The 22,477-nt window shown below is 60.3% G+C and overlaps 4 protein-coding genes and 1 long non-coding RNA gene across 8 annotated transcripts; 2 read left to right on the top strand and 3 right to left on the bottom strand.

The window, feature by feature from the left end:
• The first annotated feature begins 6,237 nt into the window (after nucleotides 1-6,237).
• Nucleotides 6,238-6,964, top strand: LOC142603223 (heat shock transcription factor, Y-linked-like). Its single transcript, XM_075762597.1, has 2 exons — nucleotides 6,238-6,621; nucleotides 6,714-6,964. The coding sequence occupies exons 1-2, from the start codon at nucleotides 6,238-6,240 to the stop codon at nucleotides 6,909-6,911; spliced, it is 582 nt and encodes a 193-aa protein (XP_075618712.1). The 3' UTR covers nucleotides 6,912-6,964.
• Nucleotides 6,965-8,628: 1,664 nt separating this feature from the next.
• HYAL1 (hyaluronidase 1) lies at nucleotides 8,629-11,146 on the bottom strand. 4 transcript variants are annotated; one of them, XM_075762909.1, is made up of 4 exons: nucleotides 11,087-11,146; nucleotides 9,365-10,595; nucleotides 9,164-9,253; nucleotides 8,629-9,053 (listed from the first exon to the last, which is right to left on the bottom strand). In XM_075762909.1, exons 2-4 carry the CDS (start codon nucleotides 10,373-10,375, stop codon nucleotides 8,736-8,738), a joined length of 1,419 nt encoding a protein of 472 aa, XP_075619024.1. In that variant the 5' UTR covers nucleotides 10,376-10,595; nucleotides 11,087-11,146; the 3' UTR covers nucleotides 8,629-8,735. The 4 variants fall into 4 exon arrangements, with proteins under 4 accessions (XP_075619024.1, XP_075619025.1, XP_075619022.1 ...); XM_075762910.1 differs by having other exon boundaries at nucleotides 9,365-10,295; nucleotides 10,431-11,136; XM_075762907.1 differs by having other exon boundaries at nucleotides 10,820-11,136.
• Nucleotides 11,147-11,502: 356 nt separating this feature from the next.
• On the bottom strand, nucleotides 11,503-14,595 carry HYAL2 (hyaluronidase 2). The gene is made up of 4 exons (XM_075762905.1): nucleotides 14,434-14,595; nucleotides 13,150-14,095; nucleotides 12,417-12,506; nucleotides 11,503-12,257 (listed from the first exon to the last, which is right to left on the bottom strand). The coding sequence occupies exons 2-4, from the start codon at nucleotides 14,077-14,079 to the stop codon at nucleotides 11,844-11,846; spliced, it is 1,434 nt and encodes a 477-aa protein (XP_075619020.1). The 5' UTR covers nucleotides 14,080-14,095; nucleotides 14,434-14,595; the 3' UTR covers nucleotides 11,503-11,843.
• Nucleotides 14,596-16,169: 1,574 nt separating this feature from the next.
• On the top strand, nucleotides 16,170-17,559 carry LOC142603269 (uncharacterized). Its single transcript, XR_012837156.1, has 2 exons — nucleotides 16,170-16,509; nucleotides 17,419-17,559. It is a non-coding gene; the product is annotated as an uncharacterized LOC142603269 (long non-coding RNA).
• Nucleotides 17,560-17,704: 145 nt separating this feature from the next.
• On the bottom strand, nucleotides 17,705-22,425 carry TUSC2 (tumor suppressor 2, mitochondrial calcium regulator). Its single transcript, XM_075762904.1, has 3 exons — nucleotides 22,141-22,425; nucleotides 21,755-21,875; nucleotides 17,705-20,540 (listed from the first exon to the last, which is right to left on the bottom strand). Exons 1-3 carry the CDS (start codon nucleotides 22,290-22,292, stop codon nucleotides 20,475-20,477), a joined length of 339 nt encoding a protein of 112 aa, XP_075619019.1. The 5' UTR covers nucleotides 22,293-22,425; the 3' UTR covers nucleotides 17,705-20,474.
• Nucleotides 22,426-22,477: the final 52 nt, after the last annotated feature.

Raw genomic sequence — 22,477 nt, 5'->3', positions numbered from 1 at the left:
TTGCCTCCAGCTTCTTGGCAAGGGAAAGCATCTGATCAGGCTTATCAGAACATCTTTGCTGTGACAAGCCTCGACTGTCTGGGGACACTGATGCTATTACCTGTTATTTTCACAGGTTAACTTTCTCCTGCTTTAGTGTGAGCCAATATTCTTTTTTTTTTTTTTTTTTTTTTTTATCCTGGGATGACAATAACTTAAAGAAGGGTAAATCAATGAGGGTTTTGTAACTATTTTAGCTGGGCTGTGGTCAAGTTCCTCTGCCTCATTGCAAGGTTTAAGCTGTTGGGTCCTTTGTTAAATCTCTTGGGAACTGGGCGGATGCAGGACTGTATGGCATTCAGTTGAGCCAGGTCACACAACTATTTTTCTTAAAGATCTTTTGCAATCTTTACCCAGATAAATTCTACTTGTGCAGGAGAAGAGGAACAGGCTGAAGCATCGGTTGGTGAACTGGCAAGCAAAAAATTAATATGATTATTCATGTAATGATGCTGTACCTAATTTTTCCTTTCTCTGGACTATTTTATCTGTCTAGACGATAAGATCTGAAAAAGCAAGGGGGACTCTTTTCCTGAGGCCTAAGAACGTGTTAAGGTGCCCCGAGATGGGAGACTTCGTATGTTTGGGAAGCCTTATCTTGGCGAGTGGGAATTCTCATCTCAAGTCTGGTCAGACCCCAAGAGCTTGCCTGGCCTTTCTCAGGCTCTTTGAAACAGGGGGGAATCTTGTTATGTGCATTGCTGGAGTGTTTGTCTGGCTATTTTTGTACTGCTTGTTTTCTGTATGTGGAGCTGGAGTCAAGTGCTGCTTCTCGATCCCGGACAACTGAGATTTTCCATAACCTTTGACTAAGCAGAAAAAGTATCTTTCATTGCCGCTCCCTTTCACAACAGGCAGCGCGTAAGAAGATTATATAAATGTTATAAGAAGCACATTTTTGGCAAATTGCTTGCAATGCTGTTGCACTTTTTCCCACTAGCGTCTGTGCAGTAGAAGAAATAAATGGCACACTCGGACCACGATAGAGATGAATACTCTGATGTACGTTCCTTCTCTTTGACTTGGGGATTCCTCATCAATTAACTGCCTTGTTACTTTAACTCTGACATTGATTTATCTAGCAAGAACCCAGACTGAGGCATTCTAAAGGTGAGATCCCCTTATTCTATGTTATTGGTAGGTATTTCTCTATAAACCTGCATATGTAGAAATAGTTTATTCTTGCTTAGAAAAGAAAGGTAAGGGTTATATCGGTAGCTGACAGAAAACTAGCACTCGTATTATGCCTTCTAGCCATAACTGAAGAGGAAAAGGTTTCATGGCTCTTCTGACCAACAGCCGGAAGAGCAGTTGTAGTAGATTTGGGTGGTGGTTCTTCCTGGGCTCACCTGGTTTCCTGCACTGATGGGGAGAATGCAGCTCTTCAAATGAATTCATTCCATTTGAATGTAATTACCCATTCAACAAATTCTGTAAGCAGAGTGTCAAAGCAAACTGAACAGGGGTTAAGACATGAAATGAAAAGCCTCACAGGTATTTTTCAATGATGTGACTAACTGCAGCGCTGGATCTTTGACAGGAAATCTGCCCCATCTAACTCATTTTGAGAGCGTGGCAGAGCTGCAGGGGGAAAGGAGTAGCTGGTTTTAGGGAGGCTTTTCTGTGCCAGGCCAGTGAATATGAAGAGTCACCTGTGCCCCAAGGGCTGATTTATGCAGTCAGGGAGAGCAGGCTGGTTTCAGATGACCGTACTCAAAGGTCACCACCTCCGCTATTTTGTAAAAGGAGAGTAAGGTTAAATACAGACCACCCCTTTTCCCAGCTGCCTTGAAGACAGGGAAGCAAACACGTGTGCCTCTGGCACTGGGTATATTCTGCTGGTGCTTTGCACAACACGCCCTGCCCAGAGCACGTAGGATATTTGTGTTCAGACATCCGCTGGAGTTCTGCATCGGGCACCGTGACTCTATGTGATATATTCTGGCAAAAGTCAAGTCTTCCAACCACGCTGGACCTGCTGTGCTGGACGCTGCAAGTTATCTGTGTCCTCTTACTCTCTTTACAGATTTGTTGTTCTGGTGAGAAAAGCGCTGAGCTGCAACTGTTGCACTCCCTGTTATCTCAGCTGGTATCTGCTGTGTGCAGGTATCAGTCGGTGCGTATAAAAACAAACAAGATAATAAAGAATATATGCTTTGTGCTGAGGGCAGGTTCGGTCTCAAAGGTTGTTGGGTTTTGTTTGGGGTTGGTTGTTTTTTTTTTTCTTCCACTTCAATTCCAGCTTGGTTTGGTTTTGCTGAAAATAACCCCAAACTCTGCCCAACAGCACAGAGGATTACAGCTGGTTAGGTCTTAATTGGGAATTACGACCAGTCATCTGTCAAATCAAATTTTTCCTCCCCAGGAGAGTTACAAGTCATGCAAAATGTTTTGCTATAATATTCAGTGTTTGCTTTAAGTCTTCAGCAGCAGCGTTGGGAGCACCGTATGCTTTTATGCTTAACGTGTCGTTGGAGGAAAATTAGTTTGCAAGGCGCTTTACACAACGCAAGCAAACGGCTTCACTCGAGTCCATTCCCGAGGCCTTACTCTGACCCTCCTCAGGCTCTCGGTCACACTCCTGCTGACTTACTAATGCCAGCACAGAACACGGATTAGCCTGTTTTTAAAATCCCGGGGTGGAAAATAACTAGGAGGGGAGCGACTGCCAAATCAGAGCAGCAGAGATGCTGCAAATAGCACGAGTGCTCTGCCTCTGCCGGGCCCGACTGCAGCGAAGAACACAAACCATGCGTTTCCCTAGCAGGGGGACCCGCGTAAGGCTTCAAACGCTCGCAAGGAGGGAGCTGCTCCTGCACCCCCATTTTTCTGGCAAAAGTCCTGTTCTGGCGTCCAGCCCCATCGCTGGCAGATTTAAAAAATTATTCAACAAAGTAGGATGAGCTTCCAAGTGCAGAGGCATTTTTTTGTTTGTATAACCTGAAGCAGGGTCTGCTGTTTGTGCTGGATGTTTAAATACTTGCCGAGAGCCCGCAAACCATGCTTCAGGGTTTAAATGATTATTTTTTTTCCATGTAACTTTTTAAAATTGCAGCCTGTTGAGTCAGAGGAATGATGTCTGATATCCCTGCTAGTGCTATCAGACAGTGTATGTCAAATCCAGGGCAACAGCAGAGTCTGTGGCCCCTGAGCACCACTTTAGATCTTTCTTAGATCTCTTTTCAGATCTTACCTTTTCTCTTGCTCCGGTATTTCTCGGAAGGAAATGGGTGATTTTCAAACCCCAAACCCAAAGAGACAGGAAGGGAGAGCCGCTTTCATTTTAAGGTAACTGGAAAATCTCGAGCTCAGAGAGAGCAAAAGATGATCCACTGAGCTGGGTTTTGGGTACAGGGTCTTGTAATCAGTCTTCTGGAAATGACTTCTGCAGGGGTTGGTATTTCGCTTTTGAAATGGTAATCAGAAATGAGCATCGACATTGCATGTGAAAAAAGGTGCAAGTTTTATTTAAGGTATTAATCGACAGGAACTTACCCTAGTAAGTACTGATGATAAATTCTTTCTGGAGATAACATGTGGCTTAAGCTACCTAGGCAAAAAATACTTGATTGTTGAAATGAAAGACGAGGCCATGCGAGGACAGTTTTAAGTGACAGACTGCCCTCTTTTCTTCAAGCAGCACATGGCAAAAGCCTAGAAATCAATTCTGCGTGAACCCCCTAATGCCGTGGCCAAGCGAGTTTTGATCACAGCAGATTTCCGATGCGTCCTGAGCACAGAGAACAGGACCTGGCGTGACGACACCATAAGCGTACTCCACCCAAGAGACGTGGAGCAGCCAGAAATGTAAACCCCAGAAAGGCTCGGGGCCGCTCTCGGATGGCTGCTGGCTCCTCTCCAGCACGCTCCCACCCAGCGTGGGCTCGCTCTGGCGCTGCAGATGGATTTGCAGAGCACTACGCGTTTACAAGGCGTAGCGTGGTTTTCAGACCTGGAAAAAAAACCACCCAGCAGACGTTCAGTGCTTCTAAGTTGTCTGTTGGCACAATGTGCGGTGTCTTTCTAGTCTCAATTCCTCGGAGTCTGGAGTAAGACGAGCTAGATTACATGAAATCCAGCGTCCCGGGTGTCCTTAAGTATTCTGTAAGAGGCAAGGATTGAGGAAAAGCTGCAATAAGTAGGATGAATAAAACAAATCCTCTTACACATTTAAAATCGTTAGTTGAAGGTGACAAACTGTATTTGTGCCCAAGCTTGCATTATCTCAACAACAGGAAAAAGAGCTGGTCCAGGCTTCCAGGCTCACCTTGACTGAAGACCAGCCACAAGCCAGCACCTAGAGGCAGGGTTTCTTGCGGTGCTTATGCAGCTGCTGACAGTGTTAGACCCTTCTGCAACTCCAGAGGAAGCATCTCTTTCCAGACGCCCCTGTCAATGCTTAGTTCAGTTAATGGATTGAGATAACACAAATTTCTTTGCCCAGAACCCCAACCCAACCCCTAACTATGCACTGGTTATGCACAAGCTGAGCACTTGAAGAATATTAAATTACTAAAAGCTCCAAGCGCACAGCTGTGATACCTTCCAGGCATAAAGAAGACTCGTAATACGTAGTAATTTTCTTTGTGTGAAGAGCACGGCAAACTTTTCTTTTCATTCCAGCATTTAATACACGGCAAATAACAGAGTCTCTGTAGCTTGGGAGGAGCTTGTTTGAGCATTCGTTAAATCACATTCTACGTACAAAAAAAACCCCTAAGATAATATTGTTTCAACATTTACGCCCAACATTTACCAAGCGATCTCTATGAGAATAAGATTCAACCATTCGTTCTGGGCCAAAATCCAATTATGACTAATCAAGGGCTGCCAGCTTGGCAAAGAGCTTGGTAACAACCCAGTAGATGTTGCTGAAAGCCATGACTGGGGAATCCAAAGGTCTAATCATGTCTCCATTGGTGCCTTCTCACATCCTTATTCAATGTAAAAAAAAAAAAAAAAAAAAAAAAAAGAAATGAACAAGTCAGCTGTAGTAACGCTGCAGAAGTCAAACGCTGGTTATCGCTGGGGTCCGTACGAGTGCTGGGGGTGCTCACAACCCCAAGTTGTTCTGGCCAGACTGTGGGTGTTAGCAGCTGCTTTTTGAAAGACATTTGTGCCCTGGAGAGAGCATCTTGAGAACAGATGTTGGCAAACATTTTTGTGGGCATAGGATTTTTGTTGCCAAAAACGATGCAAGTGCGTCATCTATACAAGCTCTCCTACCTGTCACGCTCCATGGCTCTGCGTTGCACTAGCCCAGGGAGCAGGCAGGAGTCCCCCCGTCCCCAGGAGAGAAGAGAAACAGCAAGTCCCTGCCGAGCAGTTTCCTTTCCTTCGTTCTTTCTGCTCCTCAGCAAGAGCTGTCCTCCTGCTCTGCCTCTCTGCTGCAACGCCACGAGAAAAAGCGGAGGATCGCGGGAACGCTCCTCCTTTCCCCCGAGGCTTTCCCTGTGCCTTTGGCTACCTCCTCCTGTGCCCGGCAGAGCCGCCTTCCTACGCGCCGGCCGCTGCTCTTTACATTTGGCTGAATGCAAACTTTAGGCGGCTTTAACAGCTCGGATGGGTCAGTGTCCAGCGACAAGACAACAAAGACGGTGAGGGCATTTCTGCAGGTGTCGGAGGTGCCCAGCTGGAAAGCTTCCCAAACGGGGCACCGGGATGCCCAATGCTGCGGCCGTCCCCGCTCCTCCCTACGGACCCGCTCCTGGGTGCGGCCGGACACAGCACGGTCCTCTCCTTGCCTGCAGCCCTTCAACAAACACGGCTTTACTGACTTCTGGGCTCTGGAGTCCCACCGCCGGTGGCTCTGGGAGCGAGAAGCAACAAGTGCTCTACAGCAATTCCTCCTCTGGCCGCTCCCTTGTGCCACCTGGTCAGCCACCACTGTGATGTCACCGCTGTGAGGCACGGGCGTCACAGTGATGTGTCAGAATATCCCATCGGTACCTGCAGTCCGCCGGCGCCAGTTGGCCTTTGCTTGCTGACTGGCAGGACGTGGCCTGGCTGTCCAGAGCAATGGCCAGCGAGGGAAACCTGGGTCCAGCAGAGACAAACGAAAGGCAAAGGGAGGTGTTTCCCGCAGAAACTCCATCCTGTGCTGCTGGGGATGAGCTGGGGCAGGTGGCAGACACAACTTCTCCTGGCCCTCCAGGACAGGGGCAAAGAGCCCCCTGTGACGCTGCCGGACGAGCACGAATGGAGGAGCGGGCTGTCCAACCTGGCAGCAAGGGGCACGAGACCAAACGCGTCCCTCCCGGTTCCAGCAAGCGCGTGGGTGAAGCCCATGGGTTCTCGTCCCTCTGCTTTCCACAAAAGCTTTGGAAAATGGTGGAAAGCGACCAGTTTCGGTCCATCTGGTGGAGCGAGGGTGTGAAATGTGTGGCCATTGATGAAGAGCTTTTCAAAGAGGAGGTGCTGGGCAGGGGAGGAGCTCTGCGGGTTTTCACCACGCAGAGCATGAAGAGTTTCATTCGGCAGCTGAACCGCTATGGCTTCACCAAAAGGCAGTGGGATGGCCAAAGATCTGCCTCCCTGCCTGAATTCCTGGCAGAAGAAGCAGCAGCTGCTGCTCACAGCCAGGTACAGCGATTGCTGAGTCTCAGTTCTCCTAGCTTGGGGTTGTCCAGTCTTGGGATGCTGGCAACTAACCCTTTTCCTTTGCTTTTTCCTAGATACTCTACTACTACAACCCCAGCTTTAACAGGGAGTATCCTCAGCTGCTGGAGAAGTGCAAGAGGAGAGTTGCCCTCAAACGGAGGGCCCCAGACACACCGGGGACAGATGCGAGGCACCTCTCCAGAAGCCCAGATGCTCAGCCTGCAGGGGACACGCAGGCATCCCCGCCCGGCACGAATGCACCCACCAAGTGACGGGCTGAAGCACCTCCCGGCCTCGGCAGCACCCATCCATCTCCACCAGCAGTTGCTCCCACGCTTCCGGAGCCTGCCGGAGCAGTGGGCAGCAACCGCTTCACCCCGCTGGCCGCCGCCTTCCTGCCACCACCCAGCAGCCAAACCCCGGGTGTCCTCCAGCGTCCTGCTCCTCCACCACTTGCAGTGCCCGTGCTGGCAGCAGCCTCCGCTCTGCTGGGGCCAAGGCCACCCCATGGCCTCAGGCTGACAGTCCCCCACTGCCCCAGCCCTGCAGACGGGCCCCAGCACGGCACAGCCTAGAGGGAGCACGGGGAGGTGGCAGCAAGGCAATACTGGCCGATTCATAGCGTTGTTAAGAGCTAAGCGAAGTAGCTTAGAAGCAGTAGAGTTCCAAGAAGTAGAGCTTAGTAGAGTTGAAAATAAACTGTTGGAACAATAAACCTTTCCCAGGCGCCCTGTCCTTTTTGCTCTGCACAACCCCAGGGTGAGTTCCTGTTTCACCACCCACCAAGCAGAAGCACCTTGCCACCAGCGGAACCGTTCCTGGGAAGAGCCCAGCCTGGTTTTGTAGCGCTGGAGGGTAAAAGGCAGGAGTTGTTTCGCATGGTGCATGCTCCGGGGATGCTCTTTCCCATCGCATCTATGAATGAGAGGTCCTCTCTTCTGCAGAGACGTTCTCCCAAGGCCATGCCAGCAGACCAGGAGCTCACAAGTCCTGGAACTCTTCAGGTGGCACATCTGGGCCATAGAGCCACAGCTCAGCTTTTACCAGGAGGAGACAACCATTTCCCAGCAACGGAAGGAGGAACCTCTGATAAGAGCATTTCCCAAGGCCCAGTTTAGCAAAGAGGATTTAACTGAAGCAGCTAAACTAGATGTTGCTTTATGCTGCCCTTCCTTTCCACCGAACAGTGGAGTCATTTCCTGGTGAGAGCTGGCTTGGCACCTATGCAGTGGAGGATGCTCCATGCTTTGCAGTGGTTTATGTTAACCAACATCAAAAAAAAAAAAAAAAAAAGGGTGCAAGTCCCCAGTAAACATGCAGTGCTGCGCAGCACGGTCCCATCACAGAGCAATTGCCCAAACTAGGGCCTAAGATTGGAGAACTGAGTATGAGATTCCCCCACCCCAAGTTGAACATCCAGATGAAAAATGCCAACATCTTCATCTAGGCTGGACCGGAAACGCAGTAGGTCATCTCATGCCTTCTCCTGATCACTTTAAACCAGGTATTGCTGAGTCAGCAGCCTTGGTTACAGAAGTCAGCGCTCTTTCCTGTCATTCCAGGGCTGAACTGGTTTGTGTAAAGTCAGGCAGGAGAAGCATCAAAGTGGGGACGCTGGTTTCACATGGCAGCCCTGCATGTCTGGGGGTGGGGGCGTGTGTGTGTGGTGTGTGTCTGTCTGTGTGTGTGTGTGTGTGTCACGCACACCTCCAGCCGCAGCCGCACAGGCATGGCTTTTCACCCCGTCACCTCGGCTCACTGGCCGCCCCCCCATCATTGCCCCTTTCCTCATCCTCTTCCCCCGTTACCCCGCTTCCTGTGTCTTTTCCCATGAATTTTCCTCTTTCTTTCTGGCTTGTCTGAGGCACTGCAGTCCCAGACCGCCCCGGCCCGATGCACAGCCCTCGGCAGTGTCACGAGGCACCGCCGGTGTTGCTGGGGGGCCCTCCCGCTCCGAAATGTGCCATGGCGGAAGATGAGGAGACGCACACGGGTGCCTACTGGTTTTATTAGCAGCCCCGCAGTTGGGTTCCCAACCCCAAGGCATGGGTGGTGTCACCCTGGCCGCCCCGGTGTCCCCAGCACGGTGGGGGAGCTCACCCGGTGAAGCCCTGGGTGTCACAGCGGGGTCCCTGCCACTTCTCATAGCACTGGCAGCTGAACTCCTCAGCCAGACGGACGACGTCGTCACCAGACTCCAGGCTCTGGGCCACCAGCCAGGGCTTGCCAGCTTGCAGGTCAATGGCAAAGCGGAAGGGGTCAAGGTGGAGGAAGCCCTGCTTGGTCTCCCGGCGCACGCAGCGGCCCCGGCTGGAGCACAGGCTCTGGCTGCACAGATCGGCGCTGGCCGTCACGTTGACGATGTAGTGGCCCAGAGGCCCCTCCACGTAGTCCTTCAACTTCAGGCACATCTCCTGCAATGGCACATGGTGGTGTGACAGCCCTGCATGGCCAGGGAAGGGGGGGGGGGGGGGGGGGGGGGGGTCCCTGTGGGCGGTGGCGCGGTGCCACCCACCGCCCTCACCTTGGAGGTGCTGTAGTTGAGGCTGCCCCAGAGGACGATGCCGGCAGCGCCCTGAGCTGCGCTCTCCCCGATGGTGTTCATCAGGTCCTCCTGCACCCAAGGGGAGAGGAGAAGTCAATCGTGCCCAAAGCTGCCCCAGCAGAGCTGAAGACTCCCCAGCACCCACCCATCGGCCCGAGAGGTGCCCACTGTGCCCGTCACCTGGGAGAGGAAGTCAACGGTGCGGTCAAAGGCAATCTGGGAGTAGGGCAGGACGGGGATGCCGCTGCTGTTGATGTTGTGCTGGACGGCAAAGGCCTCGGCGACGCGGTGCCGGACGTAGGCGAGCACCTTGTTGGTGCCGTTGAGGCAGGTGGGCAGGTAGATGCTGGGGTAGAGCGCCTGGCTGCTCTCCCAGAGCCACCGCAGCTCCTTGTTTCTCTGCTGCTCCACTGCCGGGCACATCCCGGTGTAGGACACGCTGTTGAAGTCGTTGTTGTAGCAGTTGGGGAAGCCGTAGAAACCCCAGTAGCCGTCGGGACGGAGGGTCTCGCCCAGCTGCAGGGTCTGCCCCATGAAGGCATGGGCACTCTGCTCAAACTCCTTCTTGGCCGTCTCCTCCACCAGCTTGGGGGGCCACTGCGGGTGCTGCTGCTGCACCAGCTCCTCCGACTTCTGCCGGTAGATGTCCATGGAGGCCCAGTTGCGGATCCACAGCGGACGCCACTTCTCCCAGTCGATGACAGCCAGCCCGCCATAGGCAGGGCTGGGCAGGGTGACCTTGATGTCCTGAGTGGCCTCATGGAGGTGGGCCTTCAGGCTGGCATTTTGGGGGATCCCCCCGTTCACTGGCACCCCTGTGGATGTGTAGTAGGGGAAGAGCCCCAGCTTCTCGCTGTAGAAGAGGGTGATGTCCTGCCCGATGAAGGACTGCTGGTCATTGGCCAACACGTCAAAGACCTCCAGGTTGAGGCTGACATTGTACTTCTTGGCACAGCGCTCGGTTGGGATGTTCCAGATGGTGACGAAGGGGCGGTTGACGAGGACAGGGCCAGGCCCCCTGGCGCAGGCTAGGGTGGGTAGGAGCAGCAGGAGGACCCGGCAAGACCACCCCGACGCCATGGTGCCGGCAGACGCAGGATGGGTCCCAGAGCTGCCTCGGGAGAGCCGAGATGGGCTGAGACCTGGGCAGACCTCGACGCTTTTATCCCCAGCCCGAGCCGGGGCTGGCATTAATCCACGCCCCCGTCCCCAAGCGGTGCCGGTCACCCAGGGTCACCTCTCCCACCTCTTCACGTGAAGTCTCCACAGTTATCAGCGGCCGGAGCCCAGCACGGTAGCCCCGAAGCGGGGACGGCAGCGTGCCAGCCCCGGTTAATGACCGGTGGTGGCAGGCCCGGCCGGGGTGGAATGCAGAGAGTCAACACCCGGTGACGGGCGGCACTGAGCTGGCCTGGAAAGACAAACAGACACGGACGGCGCGGGGGGAGGCAAGGTCACGACCACGGCCGTGGGCTGCGCGGGGCAGGCGCGGCCGGGGAAGGGCAGAGCATCGGCCATTACACGGCAGGAGGAGGGCACCGCCGGGAGGAAGCTCGCAGCATCGGGCAGGACCTGGCGGGACACAGCCCCAGGGAACGGCGGCGGCACAGCAGGGCACGGCCGGGGGACACTCACGCGTGGGGAGGGCAGACGCAGGAGGGCACGGTCTGGGGCCACGCGCGGCAGCCGGAGGGTGCAGGCCGTGCCCACGCAGGGCCGGGCCGGGCCGGGCCCACGGACACCCCAAGGACCGGGCAGGGCCGGGCCGGGCCGGGGACCCTGTGGCACGGGGACAGGAGCCACGCGAGGGCGCCGCGCGGGGACGCTCGCGGCACACGGCGGCCGCGCTCAGGGACGCTCCGGGCACAGGGCTGTCCCCGGGCCCCGCGGGGCTGGACCCACCCCCGGCCGTGGCGCACAGGCCGGTGTCCCCACGCGGCTGCCCCGGTCCCGGGGGGGGGGGGGGGCGGGTGGTGCGTGTGTGTGTGCGTTCCCCCCCCCCCCCCCCCCCCCCCGGATCCCGCTGTGCCCACGGACCACGCTCGGGGGGCGTGGCCAAGGCGCTCGGGGGGCGGAGCCCTGCCGGGGGCGGGGCTCGCAGCAAGAGGCGTGGCCACCGCAGCCTCCACGTGGGTGGCCCGGCCGTGGCTGCGGCCCGCGGCTCCCACCCGGCGCGGCGGCACCACGGGGGAAGCTCCGACCGCTGCAGCGCCGCCCCCCCCGCTGCGCACCCCCCAGCCCCGGCAGGGAAGCAGGGCTAGGCACCAGTAGAGTGACCTGTGCTCCCACCTCCCCCCCCCCCCAAAAAAACACCCCACTCACACTCCACCCAGCTTTATTCGAGGTAAAGCACTTTGGTGTGGGGCAGCGCACAGGGGCTCAGCACCACGCAGCACCCGCTCCCTGCCCCCATGACCCCCTTGCCCCCATCCCTCTCCTTACAACAGGAGAGGCTGCCACCCCCACCCCACCTCCCTCCATCCCCATGGGGGGCACCCACCCTGCAGCAGGGAGGGCAGAGGTAGGGTAACCACACAGCTCCGCTCCCCCCCCAAGCAAGGGGCGGCCCCCCAGTAACAAGATGCCTCACAGGCAGGGCAGGGATATCTTAAATAGGTCCCCTCCACCACCCCAGAAAAGGGGTGCTAGAGGGGGCAGTTCAGTCCAGGGGGAGGTAGCACCAGCTGGCAAGCAGCACCAGCACCCCAAGTCCCACGGGCGCCAGGAGGTCAGGGGCATCACTGCGGGGGCCAGCAGGCACCTGGCAGCCGCTGCCCTGCCAGCCCTGGTAGCAGTGGCAGCGGAAGTGGGTCCGTAGGAAGAGGGTGTCAGCCGAAGACAGCTGGCCCTCAGCCCAGAAGAGGGGGTGCTGGGGGTGGTCCCCATCCCGGTGCCGCAGCTGGAAGCTGGTGGAGTTGAGGTGGAGGAAGACGTCGGCAGTGCTGTCCTGGCGCAGGCAGCGGCCCCGGCCCTGGCACAGCACCGTGCTGCAGACCTGCGCTGCCGTCGTGACATTCACGATGTAGCGGCCCAGGTCCCCCTCCAGGTAGTTCTTGATGATCTGGCACGAGTCCTGGGGGAAGGGGGGCATCAGGGCATGTTGGGGTGCCCCAGAGACAGAAGCACCCCAGATGGAGGGGACACCCCAGCCTCAAACCATTGGTCTCCCTCTGGGGGCGGGTAACCCCCCCCATCGTCTACCTCCCCAGAGACACACTGGCCCCAAACCTACCCGGTTTTTAGTGTAGTCAGCGTCACCCCAGAAAATGGCTCCAGCTGCTCCCAGCGCCGCACTCTCTCCAATGGTGGAGATCAGGTCCGACTGCAGGGGCAGAGCCTGGTTAGTGCCCACAGACTCCACGCAGCCCCAGCGCAGTGCGCCCCAAAGAGCCTGCTGTGGCATCAGGGAGGCAAGACTCATCCCTGCTCCAGGTCACGGGGAGAGGGGACCGTCCCAGCTCCTTGGGGGACAAGGCTCATCATGACCAGCCTCCTCCGCAGGGGCTAAGCCCAGCACGGCACAGGGGCTGCGGGCTCACGCACCCCAGCGTCCCGGCTGCAGCACGTCCCAGGCACTTCCCTGGCGATGGTGACCATTGGTGCCAGTCCTGCTGCTGCACACCTTGCCCGTAAGGGGGGGGGCAGGTTGTGGCACCCCATCCACCCACAGAGGGCCTGAACTGGGGATCCCTACACCGTGACCCCCCCCTCCCTTGGAAGGAGGCAGGGTTAGACACTGCTCCTGGTCCCCAGGGCCAGCCCCATGCCAAAGGGTGCTGCTGCCCACTCCACGTGGGGACAGCCAAACCACAGGGTGCCGATGACACCATGAGAGCGCCCATTGGCCTCCAGAGCCATCCCACTCTGGACATGGATGGGACACAGGCAGGGGGACCACCTCGGCTGACCCCAGAGCCCGGGTGCTCAGGGCCTGGGACAAGGACCTCCTGGTGGAGCAGCCCTACCTGGCTGAGCACGTCCAGCTTGCGGATGTAGGTGGGTCGGGTGTAGACGAAAACGGGCAGGGAATAGCCATCGTGGTGCTGCTGCGAGATACGCATGGCCTCCATCACCCGTGCCCGCACAAACTTGCGGCTGTTGGGGGTGGAGGCCAGGAGCAGGTCAAGGTAGATGGAGGGGTAGAGGGCCATGCTCTCCCTCCAGAGCCACGCCAGCTGGTCATTGCGCGTCTTCTCCACATCCGGGCACTGGCCGGTGTAGCTCTCCTTGTTCTTGCTGTAGTCGTGGTTGTAGCAGTCGGGGAAGAGGTAGAACCCCCAGAGTTGCTTGGGTCGGAAGCTCTTGGCCACGCGCAGGGTGCTCACCATGAACTGCCGGGCGGCCGACTCAAACTCGAACACCGCCTGCTTGTTCACCTTCTCACGGGACCAGGTGGGCTGCTGCTGGTACACCAGCTGCTGCGACACCTCCCGGTAGATATCCTTGGGCTTCCAGTTGCGAGCCCAGATGGGCCGCCACTCCTCCCAGTCGATGACGGCCAACCCCTCCTTGGCGGGCGAGCGGATGTACTTGCTGATGCCCTCGTGGAGGCGGGCGAGGTGCTCGGAGAGGCTGCTGTTTTGGGGGACCCCGCCGTTGATGGCCACGCCTTGGCTGTTGTAGTAGGGGTAGAGCCCCAGGCGCTCCTTGTAGAAGATGGTGAGGTTCTGCCCCACGAAGCCCTCGTTGGGGGAGGCCTGCAGGTCGAAGAGGCTGAAGTCGAGGGACACCTGGAAGCGTGGCTTGCAGTCCTGGGTGGGCACGTTCCAGGCCACCAGGAAGGGTCGGCGGGTGAGCAGGGGGGCAGCCGCCGGCTTCTCGGGGGGCTGCCGGGCCAGGGCCAGCAGGGCCAGCCAGGGCACGGCCACCGCCGCCGCCGCGCAGCCCCCGCGCATCCTGCCCAAGGGGGACCTGGGGGCAGCGGGGAGAGCGGGGGTCAGGAGCGGGGGGGGGGCGGCTCGGCCCACGCCCCCCAGCCCCTCCAAGGCGGGCCGGGCCCCGAGCCCCCCCCGCCACAACCCGGCCCGGGGCAGAGGGGCGCTGGGGCGGCTCTGGCACACACCCCCCCCCCGCCCCGGGAATCCCGGTCCCGAGCAGCTCCGCCCGCTCCCGCTCGCCTCCCGGTCCCCGCCGCTCCCGCGGGTGCCGGCGCGGCGCCCGCCTTTGTCCGAGACCGGCACACAAAGCGCCGGGGCGCGGCCCCGCTCCGCCGCCCGTCCCGCTTCTCCGCTCCGCCGCCCGGCTCTCACCGCGGCTCCCGCCGTCCCCCGCCGCGGGCTCCCACCGGCGCCGCTTCCCCCCCCCGCCCCCGCCGCCCGCTTTAAACCTCCCCGGCCCGCACCACCCGCGGGGGCGCCGCCTCCCCGCCCCGACCGGCCTCGCCCCGACCGCGGCCCGCCGGGGTGGCGGCGCGGACCATCGCGGGGCCTCGGGGGCGCGGGCCGTCGGCGGACCCCCACACACGCACGCACCTTCGCGGGGCCGCGGCACCGGGGAAGGCGCGTCACCCCCCTCCCGTCCCGCCGCGCTTGGTACGGCCTGGGAGGGCCACGCCCCCCCCCTCGCGGCGGAAGGGGGCGGGGCGGGGTCGCGGGGGGCGCCGGCAGGGGGCGCCAGGGGCGCCAGGGGCTGCGGCGCGCGGCGGGCCGGGGGGGGTGTCCCCGAAATGGTGGTGTGACCCCAGGGTCACGGTCACCCCGAAACGGTGACAACCCAAGAACAGCGGTGACCCCAGAAAAACGGTGTCCCCGGGATGGTGGTGACCCCGGGCAGTGGTGTCCCCCAGAGTGGCAGCATCCCCCCTGGGATGGCGGTGACCCTGGTAGGTGGTGACCCCAGGACGGCGGTGACCCCAGTGCGGTGGTAGCCCCAGGATGGTGGTAGCCCCAGGACGGCGGTGACCCCAGGACGGCAGTGACCCCAGCGCGGTGGTAGCCCCAGGATGGTGGTAGCCCCAGGACGGCGGTGACCCCAGGACGGCGGTGACCCCAGTGCGGTGGTAGCCCCAGGACGGCGGTGACCCCAGGACGGCGGTGACCCCAGTGCAGTGGTATCCCCAGGACGGCAGTGATCCCAGCGCGGTGGTAGCCCCAGGACGGCGGTGACCCCAGGACAGCGGTGACCCCAGTGCGGTGGTATCCCCAGGACAGCAGTGACCCCAGTGCGGTGGTAGCCCCAGGACGGCAGTGACCCCAGCGCGGTGGTAGCCCCAGGACGGCGGTGACCCCAGGACAGCGGTGACCCCAGCGTGGTGCTGTCCCCGGGGCGGTGCCGCGCCAGGCAGGACATCCTGCGTGAGGCCGGGGCAGTCGGTGCTGCTGACTCAGCCACGGCCCCGCGGGTTTCCTGCCCGGGGGGGACAAGAGGGGCCGCAGGCGCAGCAGGGCCGAGGGGGTTTCCTTCCCGGGGCGCCGCCGAGGCTCCGGCGGGTCCCCCCGGCGGGCAGCGGGACAGACAGGGCTCGGGCGCTGGCAGCGTGGCCGTCCCCGTGTCACGCTCGTCCTCTGCCTGCGCTGGCCAGGGCTGGCCCCGCGGGCTGGGGGCCGTGAGGGTGCCCCTGCAGAGGAAGCACCGGGGCCGGAGCGCGAGGGTGTGCCGGGCCGGCGAGGGAAGGAAACGGGGCTGAATCTGCGGAAGTGCTCCCCAGCCACCCGCCTGCTCCCCAGGGAGCGAGCGGGAATGCCGAGCCCGGCATTGTTCGGTGCCAGCGGTGCCGAGCCCAGGGCCACGAGCACCCACAGATGGCTCCAGTGAGCGGGACCCGCTGGGGTGACAGCTTTCGTGGTGAAGCTCCCGCTGAGAAGGTGACAGTACCACCGGGGACAGGCACAGCGTCCGGGATGGCCACTCGAAATCCGGGCTGCGCCCCATGGCTCGGCCTGGCCTGCAGCCGACGCCAGGCACCGGGGCTGGGGGGGGACAGAGGGGCAGGGAAGGTCGGCCACTGGCTGGGCGTTGGCTGCCGAAACCCTCGGGGAAGATCGCGGGGAGCCAAGAAATCCCAGCGCTGGCGGGCACTGCCCTTCCCCTCGGGGCAGTAAACAGGCTCCCTTGGCTGGCAGCAGCAATGCCTAAAATTTTCCATCCTCCGCAGCCTCGTGCACCACAGGTAACCCGTCCCACCGGCAGCGGGCTGGCCGGAGGGGTCACAGCTCTCCAGTGCCAGGAGGGCTGGAAGTCCTCAACGCCTCTCACCGCTGTCCCCCTGGGAGGGCCTCAGTTTCCCTCCTCCCTTCCCACTGGAAAGACCCTGGATTTTGGGAGGGGGCAGCCAGATACATCCAGCCTCCTCTCTCCCGTCTCGGCCCGCTGAGCATGAGATGGCGGTAAGCCGTTCCCAGCTGGTGCACGAGAGCAGAGGGACACGGGGCAGCGGCCAGGGCGAGCTGAGCTGCCCCACGCGGGCGGCCAAGCGGCTGTGAATCCCTGCGGGACACCGGATAACGGGGCGTGGGTCACATCCACCCACGCCAGGCGGGTCCCAGCAAGGTGCGAGAGGAGCTCGGCCTGGGGACGGAGCGGCTGCGGGGCCAGGACAGGAGGTCGGCACCTGCCTCTCGCCCAGCCCTGGGGCTGTGGGCACGGCAGGAGGGGGACAGGGGTGGCCCCGGTGGCCACAGCCCCCACCTTGTTTAATCTGACCGAGCTCTTAACACCCCACGCAGCCACCCGGTCCCCCTCAAGGCCACCACAATCTGTCCCCCCAGGGCTGGGGCCCCTACGGATCAACAGGCAAACATCTCAGAGCCTCGTCCCCTGCAAGGCGAAGCGCTGGCAGGACACACCACACCACTCACTCTCATTACAGCTTTCGTCAGTGGCTCGTTTCCGAGCCGGCTTGCGTGGAGGAAATGATGAGAGGTGGCGGCGGTTGCAGGAAAACATTTGCAGGGCGGCCGGGAGCAGGACGTGGGGCACAAAGTGAGATCACGCTCGCCCCACGGACAGCCCGGCACCGCTCAGGGAACAGGCAGCATCCCGGCACAGGGTCACGCCGGGTTTGAGAAAGTCGTCAGGCCCTGGTGATTAACAAGGCACTGATTTGGCAGGAGAAGTGATGGAGGAGTGGACAGGCGGATCCTCCCACCCGGGTGCCTTGCTGCCTCCCCGGCCCCTCCAGACCTCCCTGCGCACGCAAGAGGGGAAAGGGGCCCAGGCTCCAACATCGTTGAGCTGAACAAGGAACTTATATTTACATATATTTATATAAATACATTTTATTTACCTATTTAAAGGATGTCACCACAGCTACGAGCGGAGTCACAGTCCGACAAAGCGATCGGCTCTGGCCAGCGCCATGTGCCAAATTCAAGCACCTGGAAACAGCTGTGACTCACGGCTCCTTCACCACCATGTATGCGCAAACACCCCCCCCCCCCCAAAAAAAAACCCAGGGGGTCCGGAGCACCAGCGGCAAACAGACCAGCACGACAAAGCCACCTCCTCCATCATCTTCCTCTGCCCATGGGCATGGATGCTCGCCCACCTTCACTCCCCAGTAAAACAGTTCTTGGACTTGCGGGCTCTACAAATAATTTTATTGAAATTTAACAAAAGTGGACAGATGCGCTGGGAGGAAGGACCATAAATAGTGTACATGTCCCAAACCCACGGGTCCTACCCAGACGCTAGAGGAGCAAGGAGCCTAGTGTCGGTGAGTACGATTCGGCTACACATCCACACGGGAAAGCACAACATCGCACAGAAATCATTTAAAAAAAAATAATTGAAAGGAAAACTTTCCTTTTTTTGCTTGCTCCAACACCACAGTGGACACAGATACTATTTACAGCCACCTTCACATTTTTAAGATACCTCCAGGTGCTCCCAAGGCCCTGCTGCCGCAGAAGGGCTGGGGGCAGGCGGAAGGGAGGGGGCCTGGGGGGGCCGGTCGCTCAGGGGACCAGCCCGGGAAGAAGCGGGGCAGGACGCAGCTTGTTGGCAGCCTGCAGAAGTTCGCTGCTGCTCTGGTGACACGGCAGGGGGGGTTGTGGTGGTGGGAGGAGGCATGTTTTTTGAGGGAAAACACGCTCGACACCCTGGGGGAAGGGTGGGCAGCCTGTCAGGGAGGACAAAAGCATCCTCGCTAAGCCAGTCTGGGTCTGTGCCCCCCCCCCCCCCCCCCCCCGGGGTTCGGGCCCTGCCTCGTCAGCAGATTTTTGGCCAGCAGCCAGGCGAGGGGCTCCCAGTTGGGGCAGGCAAACGGCACCAGCCCCCTCCCCTCTCCTCCTCCGCCTTCCCCCTGTACCCGAGGCGGGTTCGGTAGAGCTTCCCGCACCCTCGGACAGCAGTGGGGCAAGGTGGCACAGGCAGCCCAGCCACGGCTTTCTCTCCTCTTCCTAGGGACAGCAGCTCCTGCTCTCCTGCGGAACCCAAGGGATGTCCTACCCAGGGAGATCCAGCCCAGGAGAAACTCGAGAGCAGGTGGTGCAAATAAGAAACACTTCAGTGGGGGATTGTTTTAAGACAAGACTCTTCAAGCAAGCAGGAGAACAAAAGATGTCGAAAGAAGCGCCCAGCATCACAGTGTAGACGAGCTCCCTGCCGGAGCCCTGCCCAGCCCTGCCTGCTTCCCTGCCCGGTGGCAGCCAGCACATTCGCTTCACCCTCCACGCTTCACCCTCCGTGCTCGCTCCTGTCAATGGGAACAGCAGGGGAGGGGACGCGGAGGGAAGAGGTGGTGACAGGAAGACGGCAACAGCCACGCCGCTGTTATCTCCCCGAAGCCGGGAATGTGGCCCCGCGCCCGGGCGGCTCTCGGTGGGCGCGGGAACGGATACATCCAACGTAGACGCCGACAGGGCTGGCGGCCAAGTGCCAGCGGCTTAAATTAAAAATCGAGGTAGCAAACATCTGAAGTGCTTAGAAAGTAAATAAGTTCTGGAACGAAAGAGGAGGAAAGTCGAGCCGGCTGCTGCGGGGAGCAGGCTCTGACCCAGTTTAAAGCTGTGCCTGCTGCCCCACGGCCGGTCCTCCTCCGCCCACCCGGTCCAGGGGCAGCCGAGCAGGGAGGCAGTGGCTCCCGGTGCTGGCAAGGGGCGGTACGGGTCAGGCCTTTCCCCGGCCCTGCGGCAGCTGGCTCGGCGCCCCGGGGCCCGCGCGCAGGGGTGAGAGGTTTTTTGGTGCTGCCAAGGCGACCCCGACCTTCTCAAGCAGGAGGAAAGAGGAGAAAAGAGCAGGACCTTCAAGACGGAGCGGAAAGCCTCCCTTTAAAGTGCATCGCGTTTCTCCTCCTGCCGCCGGCTGGGAGGGGGGAGGAACCGCAGTTCACATCGCCAGGGAGATTTCCAAGCCAGGGCAGGCACACTGATCGGTTGGTTTTGGGGGACAAGGAGGGAAGAGATGATTTCCTCCCTGCTTGGCTCTGTCAAGGCCCGCCCCACCGGGAGGTATGTTCAAGACGCGGCGGGGGGCGAGGACGTTATGAGGAGAGGCCTTGCCCAGCAGCCGGCCCTGCGGCGGGTGAGGGATGGCGCTCGGCAGGAGCCAGCTTGCTAACGGGGGGAGGCAAGTCTGCTGCAGAGCCGGGGACCTCACTGCCACCAGCAGCGGCCATGGACCGCAGAGCTCTCCTGCGGGCAGAGGGACTGCAGGCAGCAGCGAAGCCAACCTCCCCGGAGCTGGTGTAAGCAGGGAAACGCACAGGGGGAAGAGACCAAGGTCCGAGATAGCGGCATCTGATCTCCGTCCCCTTCCCAAGAGAAGCGCGGCAGCCAGTCGGATGCGCTTCGAGACGGGTTCCCCCTCGGCTTGCCCCGTTTATCCTCCATCAATGGACCCATCCAGGGGAGCATCACACAACATCCGTGTCAAGCGACATGCCGCAACACCGGCCATCTAACCACCGGGCCTGAGGGATGTCGGTGCCCCGGGCAGCACGTTCCCTTGCCCTGGCTCTCCCTGGGCCGCATACCTGAGAAGCAGGGGATTTTTCTCTGGTGAGAAGTGCTGGCTCACTCTCCCTTTAACAGCTCAAACACAGCAGCTCATTTGCAGTTCCAGGTACCCATCAAACGTCGGCTAGAGGCTACGAAAGGTATTTTAGTCTTCTGGCTCAAGCGAGGATGTTTGGAAGCAGTCGTTGCACAAGGTCACCCATCTCCTGCGAGGAGTGCTAGCCAAGCCCAGCCCGGCCTGCTCCGTCCCGCCTCACCTCCGGGCGAGGGGAGAGCCGCCGTCCCCGCCGCACATCCAGAGTCCTCCTCGGGTAGGAACACGACGCAGCCTCGCCTGGTGAAGCCGGGGACGGTGAGGCAAGGCCTCCCGCCCACGGGCAGCAACGTCTGGCCACTCACACCTCGCAGATGATCACCGGGAAATCCACGTGAATGCGAGGGTGCTCTAGTTTCACTATGCCCTGAAAGAAGAGCCAGTGGTGAGCAGAGGAGATGACTAAACAACAGCCCCAAGCCCTGCGAGTCACCCCGTATGACAGAGGACACCGTGCCCTCGAGGAACACGAGTCCATAAAGCTGCCGTGACACCAGGTACGCCTGAACAACAGCGCACAAAGCGAAAACACTTTGCCCTTCGAACTCGTCCCTGGAGAGCCGAGGGAGTTGCAGCCGGCTGCCACACATGACGGGTCCGGAGCTCAGCAGGGCGAGAAAGGAGGGAGCTGCTCTGCCAGGCACTGCCCGTGCAGCAGCTGGTGCGTGACTGGCAGATATTGGCCGTCAGGGCTTTTCATCCGGCACCTTTCATTCACGGGATTTAAAAGAATGAAAAGAGCTCTCTGAGAGAAAGCAGCCAGGGCAGCTGGCGCACAAGAAAAGCAGCTTTCTATCCAGAGGGGAGGCTGCTGAATGCACGCTCCCTCCACGCCAGCTACAGGCGCCTTTCCCATGCTCCGTCCAAGCCTTCTCCTGTTACAGCACCGGGAGGACCCACTGGCAGGTGGGGGGCTGGGGGTGGGGAGGGGGGAGAGGGGCTCGGGGCATGCTCTCTCTGGCTCAGCCGAGCCTTCCAACTGGGTGAATTTCAACCCACGTTGACGAGGAGTCAGTCCTACAGCCCAAGCCTGCCTCCGCGAGAACACCAGCCCCGGAAGCAGCGCTGAATCCTTGCCCCCATAACTGCCTGTGCAGCGCTCAGAGGGGTCCCATCCTGCCGGTGGGCTGCTCACCTCTCAGAGCACACCAACGGCTCGCCCCAGGTGCTCACTAGAGCCATGCCTTTCTGGTTACTTAGCAAAGATTCCCACAGGGTGTCTCTCCAGCCCTGGTTTGATCCTGCCTTTTCTCCATTTATGCTCCCAGAAGCTTCCCTACATGCAGGCTATCCTCCTCCTGCAGCGAGACCATCAATCAGTGCCCCAGCCCCTGTCTGGCTTCACCTCAGTTGCTTGTTTTAGGAGGAGACTAAATCCTGAGCGCCGCTGAGGTGCAAAACACATCGCTGTCAACACCACTGTCACTAGCAAGCGGCCAAATGGAACGTACGCACGCCCTTCCTGGAAAGGAGATGCCCCGAGGGAGAAGGCCCATGCGCAGGAGCTCCTGCAAAGCCGGACTCCCGTCGTCACCGTGGCACTTTGGCACTCACTTTCCCCCGCCCTTCTCCACTCGCTACCTGAGGTATCAGGTTCTTGTGGATCCTCTTCAGCTTGGCGCGCTTCCTCCCGTTCTTGGTAACGATTGTCTCCTCGTAGAACTCGTGGGCGAGATCCCCATCCTCATCGTAATACATGGAGCTGAGAGGAGAGGAGAGGCAGGCAGGTGAGCGCCTGCCGACACCTGCCGCCTTCCCGCGCCCCGACCGGGGGAGGGAGCTGGGGCAGGCCGGCACCACCAGGGCTGCAGCGACCACCCCGTGCCGGGCCCTGCCCTCTCCTGCCCGGACACCCTGCGGAAGGCCAAGGCCTGCGACCCCGGCCAGGCCTGAGCCCACCCAGCAGCGGGGCGGCCCCGGGCTGCCATGGCAACCGCCTCCCCCCTCCCCCCCCCTTGGCCTCTCACCCGCGGCGCGTGAAGACGAAGGGGGTGGCGGCGCGCGCGGCCCGCGCCCGGGCCAGGGCCTGCTGCCCGCCGGGGCCCTCGGCACCGCCGCCGCCCGCCGCCGGGGAGGCGAAGGGCCACAGTCCCCGCGACTTGGAGCCGCTGGTGCCCATGGCGGCGGGGGCGGCGGGAGCGGCCCTGGGGGGGGGGGGGCGGGGAGCGGCCCGGAGCCGCCCGGCGACACCGACCGAGCGCCTCCCTGCGTGCGCCGCCGCCGCGCTGCGACACTTCCGGCGCCCGCGAGTCCTCCGGCACGTGATCCGGGAGGAGGGAAACTGCGTCACGTGAGAGCGGCGCG

Source organism: Balearica regulorum, chromosome 10, assembly GCF_011004875.1.
Source record: "Balearica regulorum gibbericeps isolate bBalReg1 chromosome 10, bBalReg1.pri, whole genome shotgun sequence".
Taxonomy (NCBI): Eukaryota; Metazoa; Chordata; class Aves; order Gruiformes; family Gruidae; genus Balearica; species Balearica regulorum.
This window is presented reverse-complemented; position numbering and strand designations above follow the sequence as displayed.